The 12667-nt window shown below is 38.5% G+C and overlaps 1 protein-coding gene across 1 annotated transcript in view; it reads left to right on the top strand.

Annotated features, from left to right (window-relative positions):
- Smc3 (structural maintenance of chromosomes 3) overlaps positions 1-12667 on the top strand; it is a 43376-nt gene that overhangs the window by 13215 nt on the left and 17494 nt on the right. Inside the window, exons 5-13 of the mRNA XM_028773495.1 lie at positions 1815-1886; positions 2203-2282; positions 2501-2579; positions 4124-4241; positions 5813-5988; positions 6508-6588; positions 6978-7142; positions 7375-7496; positions 9798-10011. Coding sequence (XP_028629328.1) covers positions 1815-1886; positions 2203-2282; positions 2501-2579; positions 4124-4241; positions 5813-5988; positions 6508-6588; positions 6978-7142; positions 7375-7496; positions 9798-10011 — 1107 coding nt within the window. The remainder of the gene's footprint in view (positions 1-1814; positions 1887-2202; positions 2283-2500; positions 2580-4123; positions 4242-5812; positions 5989-6507; positions 6589-6977; positions 7143-7374; positions 7497-9797; positions 10012-12667) is intronic.

The following is a 12667-nucleotide window of genomic DNA, read 5'->3' on the forward strand; positions in this document are numbered from 1 at the left end:
TGCTAGCCTCGCTTGTTTGAGGCCAATAGGTTTGACCCCCAGCACTATAAAACAAAACCTGTAAGGACAGTTGTTATAAATTTCCTTAGAATAAGAAGTTTCAAACGGCTGTAATGAGACACCAAGATTTAGCTGGTTTAAATATTGTATATAGCAGGCTGGAGAGATGACTTAGCAGTTAAGAGCACCGACTGCTCTTTCAAAGGACCCAGGTTCAAATCCTAGCACCCATGTGGCAGTTCACAACTGTCTGTAATTCGAGTTCTAGGGTATCTGACAATCTCAAACAGATATACATGGAGGCAGAACATGAATTAAATAAAATTTTAAAACATTTAAATATTGTATATAACTTTTAGATCAGATAAAATTATACAATATATCTAAATGATGTTTTTTATATATAGGAAGTCCCTTTTAAACATTGACTTTTCTCATTTTTGTTTTGAGTTTGTAGCCCAATGATCAAAACTGATACAGTATATGATATTCATTAGGCTTCTCAGATTGGCATTGAAAGCAGTAATCTTTTGGGGGGTTATGGGGGTGGCCAGATGCCAAGATTCGGTGTTTTTTCTCTATTGCTGTCTTTAATATTTTTTAAGATGGGGTCTCACTGAACTTGGAGCTTATCAATTACATTCAACTAGGCTGCTGACAGTGAGCTCCTAGGTACCTTTTTCTGACTCTGTTTTCTGCCCCCAAACACTAGGGTTGTAGGCATGGCTGTTGTGCCCAGCTTTTATGTGGTGCTGTGGCTCCAAACTCAAGTCCTCATGCTAGCTTTGCTGCCACTTTACCATTTCCAGAAAACACGTAGAGACTTGATGCAGTGAATGATACCTGAGCTGGGTATAAAAGATGTTAATCATCTGGATTGAGTACGTAGTTATGTCATAGATTGGTCTGAAGGTGTGTATTTATGTCACCAGATTTAAAAGTATGTATTATGCTTCATCTTAAAAACAGATTTCTAGTCATCATCACATGGCTTCTTAGAGTTCCCTTTCAGCACTGAGATGGGACTACAAGAAAAGAGCCTCAAAGTGTATTGAATATTAGCAAATTGGAAGAATTAGGTGACTACAGGCTATTGTGCCCCAATAAAATGATTTCAGATTTAAACCCGAGTGCAGTAGTGTTTTGTTACTGTAATAAAATGCCTGGCATAAACAACTCCAGGGCAGAAAGGTTTATTTTGGCTCAGTTTCATGGGTTTCAGTCCTGGTCCTTGCTTGTATTGCTCTGGCTCCAGAGTAAGGAAGAACATCATGGGGATGGCAGTGTGTGACATCTTAGATGCTCCTCATCTCATGATGAGCAAACAGAGCTGGCCGTCACAGTGCACTCCATTAATCCCGGCAGCTCTCAGGAGGCAGAGACAGCATGGATCTCTGAGTTTGAGCCAGCCATGGCTACATAGTGAGACTGTGTCTCAAAAATAAAACAAAGAACAGAGTGACAGGGACCTAGGCCCGAGTGCAACCTCCAAGGATGGAGTCCTGTGAGAAGGGGGGGATATGAATGTGTGTGTGTGAGCGAGAATATGAGTGGTGGAAGTGTTCCATTGTGTCAGGGTTGTTACGTACTCAGCTGTGTATGTGTTGGGGGCTGGGTAGGGAGCACAGAAGGGGTCTTACTGTGTAGCCTAGGCTGACATTGAACTAAATGTTAATCCTTCTATCTTAGTCTCCCAAGTGCCGAGATTACAGGTGTGCTCCTCCATGCCTGTCTGTTTAAAATGGGTTTAAAGAGTATGAAAATACCACTTAAGTTACAAATGCCCTATTCATTCTTCTTTTTCCATGTTTCAGGAGGGTACAGGTCCTCGTGTTATTTCTGCTTTTGTGGAAATCATTTTTGACAATTCAGACAACAGATTACCAGTAAGTGACAGTCAATTTTTTTAGTCATGTTGAGGATTTTATGCAATATCTTAAAATTATAAGCATTAAAGATTTATAATTTAGTTCATGCTAAAGTAAATAAGTAGTTTGCCAGTGGATTTTGTGTTTAAACTTTAATGAACACGCTAGTAAACAAAGGATTATGTAAAGCAATTGTAAGAAAATTTTTTCTAAATATAGTATCATCTTAAGTGAGATCGTTGAAAATCTGAAATAGTTGCAATCAAGGACTTTGAAATGTGCTTATGTAAAAAGTCATCTACTCAACTCTCTGGGCTTTTTTTTTTCCCCTTAGATTGATAAAGAAGAAGTTTCACTTCGAAGAGTTATTGGTGCCAAGAAAGATCAGTATTTCCTAGATAAGAAGATGGTCACGTAAGGATTTGTTTCTGTTTACAATTTGTTACAAGTGTAAAAACACAAGTGGGTTCTTCTCAGAGCGTCCAGCATGAATATGCAGTCCCAAGTTTCTCTGAGAAATGGTAGTTCAGTTTCTAATCTGTAGTTCCTAATGCTGTTTAAAGTTAATTTGCTTGCTTATTATTGAGTGCTTTAAAATTATTTATCTTGAAATTTTTATTGTTTATTAACAGGAAAAATGATGTGATGAATCTCCTTGAAAGTGCTGGGTTTTCGAGAAGTAATCCTTATTACATTGTTAAACAAGGAAAGGTAAAATAATTGTATGTCCTTTTTTGTAGAAACTGTTTTACTAGATATGGTCTCCCCTGAGTGATTTTGATTTATTGGTTCTAGTTGTTAAGTTGGACCAAAAAACTAGGCATTACTGTCTTTTATGTTCATTGATTTTTTTTTTTTTTGTATTGATGTCAATGTTTTTCATGGCTATGAAGTACCAAATACGTGTAGGTCAGTCTGTGACCTCAAACTCACAGAGGCCTGACTGCCTATGCCGCCCTAGTGCTGGAATTTTATAATTGATTAACTAAGAATTAACTAGGTACCTATATTAGTTTTGTATTGAAAGGAGTATATCAGTAGATTAAGTGGATCTTGTTTATTAATGACCTACTGAGGTAGTGTTTATTAGAAGAAATTGGCTTTTAGAAGTTAGAGTGATCATATCTAAGACTATTGCATGAGTTCTATAAAAATTAAGTTTGAAAAAATTACTTCCTAAGCTGGACAGTGGTGATGCATGCCTTTAATCCCACCACTGAAGAGGCAGAGACAGTCAGATCTCTGAGTTCAAGGCCAGCCTTGTCTACAGCACAAGTTCCAGGGCATCTAGTGTCATATAGAAAAAACCCATTTCAAAAAGTTTGAAAAAAACAGAAAAAAGAGGGAAGGAAGTAATGTCCCATTTTTATCGTATCACAGGATTAAAATATTAAATATTAAAAAGCTTACATTGGCAAAAGCAAACCAGAGTGCTGAATCTTATTCTCCTTGCGATCTTCTTATCAGCTAGACTATAAACTTTGACTGATTATTCTGCTTCTTCCTCTATTATTTCCATCTCAACTTACTCTTCAGTAGGTGTTTTTGTTCGGGAATCTTTTCCTAGAGTATTGTTTGATGTATGTACTTTGATAAATCATAGTGTCTTAGCTCACAGCTAGTCCTTTTTTATGTAAAAGTGTAAGAACAACATAATTTCTTCCATGCAGTGGTAGTATTTTGGTATCTAATGATTTGTGTTAAGTCACATGCCACTTAGATTGTACCAGTATCTTTGTCTATTGAAGCATACAGTTGTTATATTTTATAGTTTAAAATGTAAAAATTATTGATGTGTATGCATGCTATATGTGCTACAGCTTGCATGTTGAGGTCAGAGAACAGCCTTGTGGTCACTCACTGCTTGTTTTCCACCTTTATGTGGGTTCTGGAGGTCAAACTCAGATTGCCAGGTCTTTAGCGCAGACATTTGTATATCCACTGAACCATCTTCATACAATCTCGTTGGGTTTTTAATATAGCCTGTTTGAAAAAAAAAGTCTGAAGTAGGTCTGGAGAGATGTCTTACTGGTTAAGAGCACTGTCTATTCTTGTAGCGAACTCAGCTAGAGGCATGGCGATCTCTTTAAGTTTGCAGCTAGGCTGGTCTGTTTATTAAAGTTTCAGGACAGCCAAGGCTACGTAGAAACTGTCTCAAAAAGATTCTGAACAATAAAACCTAAAAATTTTAACATAAAGAGTTTTTATTCTTAAGTAGGAGTAGTCAAAGTTAATTGTTTTTTCTAAAATTATAGATCAACCAAATGGCAACAGCACCAGATTCTCAGAGATTAAAACTATTGAGAGAAGTAGCTGGTACTAGAGTGTACGATGAACGTAAAGAAGAAAGCATCTCCTTGATGAAAGAAACAGGTAAAATAAACGTGTGCTGTATAATTTCCCTCCTTAGTTATCGTTCTTGTGTTAATAATAGTTAAATGGTGTTGTCTGGCCTCAGAAATACATTCTATAGTAATTTTCCTGCATACTGAATAAAGTAAGACTTAGTTTGAAGTAGTTTAAGGTTTGAGGTTTCTAATAGTTTATCTTTAAAAGAAAGACTGTTGTTAGATAATAGGGCCTTTTTTTTTTTTTAAATATTTATTTATTTATTGTATTGATGAGTACACTGTAGCTGTCTTCAGACACACCAGAAGAGGGCATCCAATCTCATTACGGATGGTTGTGAGCCACCATGTGGTTGCTGGGATTTGAACTCAGGACCTCTGGAAGAGCAGTCAGTGCTCTTAACCGCTGAGCCATCTCTCCCGCCCCGATAATAGGGCCTTTAAGTCAACCAGGATTTGACTCGGCTTCCTCGGAAGTATTAGCAGAGGTCAGTAAATGGGATGGATGCTTCTCCCTCCTCTCCAGATACTGACATATCAGTTATTACAAGTGCTAAGTGGTTCAGAAACAGGTAGATGTAGAATGTAGCTTGGAGTCCTTACTAGTATATTCATTATAAGAACCCTACTTTGCTTAGAAACAGTTCTAGGCTTAAAGTTAGTAAATTGACATGTCTTTAGAGTTCATATCTCTGGTCCCCAGACTTGCTGTCTGGAAACTGGGTTTTGTAGACTATGGCAGTTAAGCTAGTGTCGTGCCTGGATTGAAGTTAAGTGTTCATTGTATGGTGATGGCATGCGCTGCCCTTAATGATAAAAACTGAGAGTTAGTAATATTAGTGATGATCTCTTTCTTTAGTTTTGTGGAAGAGCACACTCTTTGTTGAAGTAATTACTTGAAACCGGCCACTGGTCAGGCCAACTATCTGCTGTGGCTCTGCCTAGCTCAGCCGCCATGTTTCTCGACTGGAGGCCATGTGCGCCGCAGCTAGAAACAGCCAGCCAGAAACAGCCCTGCCACAGCATGAGAGATGGCTCTGCCAATCTTCCACAAGGCTGGGCAGTGCCCAGACCATCCCACCATCCACGCCGGCCCGGTAGAAAAATGAGACTCTAATGCTTAAAGATTAATCAAAGGCTTTATATGTTTGGCAATGCTCAATAACAATATGCCCATATGAAGAGTTGTTTCCCAATTAGCTAACCTAAATAGAAGTTGTTACCCACGACTGCTCTCCATACCTGTGTGGCTCTCCATCGCTCCTACATCTCTGCTCTCCCTAGCTCCTTCTCTTCCTTTTCCTCTTCCTCTCCTTACTTCTCCCACCTTAGCTGCTCCTACAGATGAGAAAGTAGGTGTGACCTGAGGTTCTTTGCCACATGTAAGAGAGACTGTTAGTATGTGAATTTGTTCTTTTTTTTTCATTAAAAAACCTCAATTGCTGATTTTATACCTTAGATTTCATTACCACATGATATCAAAGAAAGAATGCTATATTCTAGAGGGAATTTTTAATTTATACTTAAAAAGTTGATATTGCATGAAAATTATATTCAGCACCATCTTCTTTCCATTGTTTTATTTTTGTTTTGAAGAGGGTAAACGGGAAAAGATCAATGAATTGCTAAAATACATTGAAGAGCGATTACATACTCTAGAGGAGGAAAAGGAGGAACTGGCCCAGTATCAGAAGTGGGATAAAATGAGACGTGCCCTGGAATACACCATCTACAACCAGGAGCTCAACGAGACCCGCGCCAAGCTTGACGAGGTCAGAGGCTTCCTCTCCAGTCAGAGTGGCTTGTTTTATGACCATGCTAACTTCTCTGCATTTGTACCTCTTAGTAATTTCTAGTTAGAAACTAAAAATGAAAACCTTTTGTTTGTGTGTGTTTTCAGATGATCATTTTACTGTAAAACTCAGACTAGTCGTGACTACACCAGCCTAAAAGCACACATTCGTTGGTTAATAATTTCCTTTAGGTTACTGGAAAGGAAATGTATAGTGCTCTAATTATATCTAAAATACAATAAAGGGTTATTTTAGGCCATATTTTTTTCTTCACATTTTAGAATATATTTTATAAAATAATAATGGTGATGTTTTATTAAAAAATAATTATAAATTATCCTTGGGCTTTCTACTTGACTGAAAACAGTTTTTCTTTATAGAATTTTAAGCAAATGATTTCTCTTAGTTTTTCTTGGCAGTTAGAAAATAATTTTAATTGTATGTTATAAAATGTTAGATACACAATGAGTTAAAAGTGGTAGGTTGTTTGTTTTTCAGCTTTCTGCTAAGCGAGAGACAAGTGGAGAGAAATCCAGACAATTGAGAGATGCCCAGCAGGATGCCAGGGATAAAATGGAGGTAAGATTGTGCACCAGCTCACATTTCTCTCAATTTTCAACAGTTGAGAATTTTTTTTTTGTACCAGATTATGGGATGGTGTCCATAAAGGGGACTGACAAAGGTTGAATATTGGAAAATAACTGTTGTATTAAGTTTCAAGTGAAAGAAAAGGATGGAGCCAGCAAAGTGTGTATGTGTGCAAGCCCAGCTGCCTCAGTTCCGTCTCTGGAACCACGTAAAAGTGGCAGGAGAGAACTGGTTCTATAAATTTGTCCTCTGGCCCTCTCTTGTGCCCTGTGGCCTGTGCACCTGCACGGTCTGTGTGCACACAGGGTCACAAAAGTTTTGTAAAGACACAGTCCTTCTGCTGTACTTCTGCTTATGACCTACTTTCTCTCTTTGATTAGGATATTGAGCGCCAGGTTCGAGAACTGAAAACAAAAATTTCAGCTATGAAAGAAGAAAAAGAACAGCTTAGTGCTGAAAGACAAGAGCAGATTAAGCAAAGAACCAAGTTGGAACTTAAAGCCAAGGATTTACAAGATGAGTTGGCAGGCAATAGTGAACAGCGGGTAAGTTACTGCTGCAAGTGAGGCTGTGTTGATGGGCAGACTACAGAAGATACCAGTTTCTGTGAGAATTGAGTTTTTGTAGGTTTGTCACATTTGATTTGTACTCAACTGTCAACTTAGTAAGTGCTCTTTTTACTAATAGCTTAGTTGTAGGATTGAGTTATTTTCATGAGAAAAATTTTTGCTGATGTATTAATTAAGCAGATTGTATTTTTACTTGCTTTATTTACAGAAACGTTTATTAAAAGAGAGGCAGAAGCTGCTTGAAAAAATAGAAGAAAAGCAGAAAGAACTGGCAGAAACAGAACCTAAGTTCAACAGCGTAAAAGAAAAAGAAGAGCGAGGAATTGCTAGGTCTGAGAATTTTCACCAACAATTCACCTTGCTGCATAGTTGTTACCTGTGATCTCTGGGTGTTTCCAGGTTCTTGGTGTCTCGTTTAAAGAATTGGAAAAGATAAATACACAAAAAAATAATCAGTAGTTTTATTAAGAGCAAAGCAAAAACACATTTGAACGCAGCAGGTAGTTACCAGGAGGTTGTGAACGGGAGTAACTTCTCTTTGAAGTGGGTAACCACGCAGTGGGGTAGTCCATGCAGGTAGGGGTCCTAGGTTGCTGAATGCACTTAGGAGAGGTCATGTGCATAGCACAAGCCACGAGCCTTTGTTGCCAGGCTTCTCCTGTATTTGCCCAAGTTCTTCTGTGCAGCCTACATCGCTGTAAGTTAAAGAAGGTACTAACATAGTAAAGACAGAAATCATAGGCCACTTCATATGAGCAGTGCTGGTGATTACTATGAGCCATGTTCTGGTTCTGAGACTGGATCTCCCCTTCTAAGGACAGTATGTGCCATCACACCCATGGTGCTTGTGTACCTATACGGTCTAGTGCTACTACTCAAAAGCCCTGGGAGACTGGACGTGTCCATGCTTGAGTTTAAATTAGTTAATTGTTCTTTTTTGAGACAGGGTCTCTGTGTAGCCCTGGCTGTTCTGAAACTCCCTCTGTAGACCAGAGGTTCACCTGCCTCTGCCTCCTGAATACTGGGAGTAAAGGTGTGTGCTTCTATCACCACCACCATCCCTGGCTTTTTTTTTTTTTTTTCTTTTTAAATAAGACAGCTTCACTTGATAGCTCTGGCTAGCATTGAACTCAGAGCTCTGCTTCTGCATCCTCAGTGCTGGGGTTGGAAGTGTGGCCCATCATGCCCAAGCTCCATTCCTTTTTACTGTGTGTGTAGTAATGCCATGTGCACGTGGAGGTCAGGAGACGATTTAAATTGGTTTTCTCCTGCCAGCAAGAGACTCTTCCCATTGAGCCATCTCATGTCGGCTCCCAGTGTCTACTTTAAATTAAAAACCTGAGGTTCTGAGAAATCGTTTGTTTTGTTTTGGGGACAGGGTCTCATGAAGGCCAGGGTGGCCCTGAACTCTTTATGTAACTTAAAGAACCTTGAACCTCTGATCCTCCTGACCCCACTCAGAAAGTGCTAGAAATGCAGTCTCAGGCACATGTGTGCAACACTAACAGTGTGGTACAGGTGCTATAGGAGAACCCATGGTTTGCATGCTACGCAAGCACCTCTACCAAAGGAGCTATACCCAGCTTAGTTCTGAGAGGCTAGGTAACTTAGCTAAGGTAACTGAATGTTATACTTTCTGTGTTTTGTTTTTTTTTTCTTTTTTAAATCCAAGTAGCATCTTTTTTAAGGGTTGGTGGTGAGGCCTAGATCCTCCTGTATAGTCTGAGGCTCGCCTTGAATTCTTAATCCTCTTCCCTCAGCCTCAAGTTTACCTGAGAACCACAAGGTATATGCTGCCATCCAAATCTAAGTACTATATTTCATTTTGAAAATTTTTTTTCACCCAATGCTATTTTAATTTGCCCACGTTTTAGTATTCATGTGGATTTCAGTGCTTGCTGATTGCTTGTGATTTAATTTTTTGTTTTTGTTTGTTTGTTTTTTCTGTTTTTCTTAACATGCTTTCAGGTGCTTTTTCAGGTTTCTGTGGTATTCCTCTCCTGGTTGTAGTACATTAGCATTTTTACCTCATTTGTGTTTACTTTAGTGAAGGGCCTGTTTATATTCTTTGCCCATTATTGTATGAGGATCCCCCACTTGTTATTTATAGGAATGTTTCATATAATCAGAATGCTTACATTCTTTATGTTTAAAACACTTTATATTATCTTTTAGAGTGTATCTATATTGTATAGATGAAAGTTCATGTATTAGTTAAATATAGTTTCAGTATTTCTGAAAGTTCACGAGGTAGGACGGTAGCATTGTCTAGAATTTAGTGACCATTCAGATCTTGGGTCTGTCTAAAATCCTTAGTAAAGGGATTATTCTGCTTGTAATTACGACATTAAGTTCCTTTGGTGTTAGTAAAGTAAAAACAGGTAGTACAGGAGCTTTATTAGTTAGCAGTTATTTTTAGCACTTAACCCCTTCCCCTGTTTATTTCATCATGCTAGTCACCTGTGGACGTGAGAGGATGACCTTTAAGAGCTTGGTTTTTCATTCTACTGTATGGGTCCTGAGCCATCTCAACAACCTATGACTTCCTTGCAATGTAATTTTTCAAAGGATAGTTTCTATAGGGTTGGTAATTTCAATTAATTTTTAATTTCTTGTATTTGTCTTCTATAGATTGGCTCAAGCTACACAGGAAAGAACTGATCTTTATGCAAAGCAGGGTCGAGGAAGCCAGTTTACATCAAAAGAAGAAAGGGATAAGTGGATTAAAAAGGAGCTGAAGTCGTTAGATCAGGCTATTAACGATAAGAAAAGGCAGATCGCTGCTATACACAAGGATTTGGAGGATACCGAGGCAAATAAAGAAAAAAATCTGGAGCAATACAATGTAAGGAAATTTTGCTTTATATTTTTTGGTTTGGTTTGTTGTTTGAGACAATGTCTTACTCTGTTGCTCAGGCTGTTTCTGTAATTCACTGTGTAGCCAAGGCTATCCCTAAACTCAGAGCAATCTTGCTTCAGTCTCCTAAATGTTAGGAATATAGAGGTGCGCCACCACTGACCATAAGAACTTTTGTAAGTTTTGTGATAATATTTTTTAGTAAGATAAACATACATTTTATCTGTTTTGTTTGTATTGTTTTTAAGTAAGCTTGCATGCTTAAAATCTTTTTTTTTTTTTTTACCATAGTGTTTGTATGTGTTAAGTCAGAGGAAGGCATGTAGGACTCAGATCTCTGCTTCAGACGATTGATCTGAGATAATCAGGTGTGGAAGCAAGTCCTCTTACCCTTGTGCCGTCACCCCAGCTCCACCGTGCTGCTCTTAAAATGAACAAGGAAGCCACTCAGTTAGAAAGGGCCACCTCAGCTCAGTACATACAGTGTGTCTTAGTCAGGGTTTCTATTCCTTCACAAACATGATCAAGAAGCAAGTTGGGGAGGAAATAACTTGACTGGCCTGCCTTTGCCTCCTGACTGCTGAGATTAAAGTGTGAACTGCCACTTCTTGACTCTGCCACTACATTTTAATGTGTCAGAGAAGTCTAAGATAATTAATTTTAATTTTTAAGTAATTATCAGTTTTTTATTTTAAGAGTTTTCATTTTTTTTTTAGACATTTTTTTAAACTTACATATTCAGGTGTGTTTGTGTGTGGGTACGTGCATGTTGGTGTGTGTGTAGGGCAGAAGAGGAGGTTGGATCCTGTGGAGCAGGCAGACACGAGCCATTCGATGTGGGGACTGGCAGCTGCAAACGTGGGTCCCCTGTGAGAGCAGCAAGCACCAGCTGCCCAGCTCTCTCTAGCCCCTCCGTCAGCTTTGTAACTTACTGCAAACTGTGTTTGTTCGTTAAAAGAATAGTAATTTTTTTTTTAGTTTTCTCTAAATGAATTAAACATTGTTTACATATTTAACTAAAATTTTCTTAATACTTGAAGTAGAGGGTAGAAGTTTTAATTCAGCTTAAGAAAGACCTTCATCCGTATGCATGTGTGTGCCAGTGTGAGTGGAAGGCCATAGGACTGATGAGAAGAGACTGTTGGGCAGGTGTCCTGTAGCTGTCCCTTTGAGGTCTGCACTAGTAGGTTGTTGGTTTCAAGAACATAAAAAAAATAAAATCTTAAAATACGAGTATGTAGATACATAAACACATGTATTTAAGTGTTCTTTAACACACAAGCTTATCTCTTTTGTTTTTGTTTTCATTTTATGTTGAGTTTATCTCTGAACCATAAGGTTGTTTCTCTAGTTCTTCTGGGATATCTGTTTTCTTCTGCACAGCCTCCTTTTCTGACTTAGGAACAGTTTGTCACGTTGTATTGAGGAGCCTGTCAGTGTGTCGGGAGATTGTGGGTTAACTGAACCGTGAGCTCTGTACGTTTGGCAGCGCAGCTTGGGTGCTCTGTTCACCTGCGTATGGTTGGTGAGCAGAGTCTGAAGTTTTCAGTGTTCCTCTCTTAAGATTTATTTATTTAATGTATGAGTACACTGTAGCTGTCTTCAGACACACCCAAGGAGGGCATCAGATCCCATTACAGATGGTTGCCGAGAATCAAACTCAGGACCCCTGGAAGAGCCATCTCTGCAGTTTTAAGTTTGTGCAGCAAAACTTCAACACTTTGGGCCACAACCCCAAGTTCAGCCCCATTGTTAGGCCTGGCCATACGTATTGATATCGTTGATATCTGACAAAAATGCCACACATTGATTGCTTCTTTAAAGTGACATCTTTGTGCTACGTGAAGACTTTTTCCACTAACACGTTGTTGCTGGCCTAGGCAGTTTCCAGGGTATCCTTAAAATGAGCATGAAGATTTGAATTTTCAGACTTACATGACTTTATAGGGTTTTATGGGTAAGAAAGTAGCAAACCATTTTCATAGTTCACCTCAGATTGCTTAGAGAAATAGCTCTGTGCTAATATTTTTGATATCATGCTCAGATTGTTTTGTGTGTGTGTGTGTGTGTGTATGAATAGTGGTTAAGGTTTCCAGGGAGCTTTTGTGAAAATATATTTCTTAAAGTTAGATGAAAATGAGATTCAAGATTCAATGCAGGATTTTATATTTTAATGACTTATCTTTCCCTAATCTGCTTTAGTCTTGACCAGTCCCACAGACTTAACTTTTTATCATTTGTCATAAAATACATATATGTTAAATTTCACCTTTGAATATACCCAAATCTCTTGGGTTTTTGAAGATGCTATTCTTTTCTTCATGCTGTTTAATTCTTTTTTTTTTTTTTTCCCGAGACAGGGTTTCTCTGTGTAGTCCTGGCTGTCCTGGAACTCACTCTGTAGATCAGGTTGGCCTCTAACTCAGAAATCCTCCTGCCTCTGCCTCCCAAGTGCTGGGATTAACGGAGTGCGCCACCACTGCCTGGCCATCCTGTTTAATTCTTAATTGCACAAACAAAAAACATAATAGAGAACAAATGATTCAGTGTTGAGTACACTTACCAGGAGTTAGACCATAGTGGACTGATCTTGAAAGAATAGTGTACTATTCTATATGTTAGAAATTGTAAACACAACTCTGCT

This window comes from Grammomys surdaster, unplaced genomic scaffold, assembly GCF_004785775.1.
Source record: "Grammomys surdaster isolate TR1022 unplaced genomic scaffold, NIH_TR_1.0 66, whole genome shotgun sequence".
Lineage (NCBI taxonomy): Eukaryota > Metazoa > Chordata > Mammalia > Rodentia > Muridae > Grammomys > Grammomys surdaster.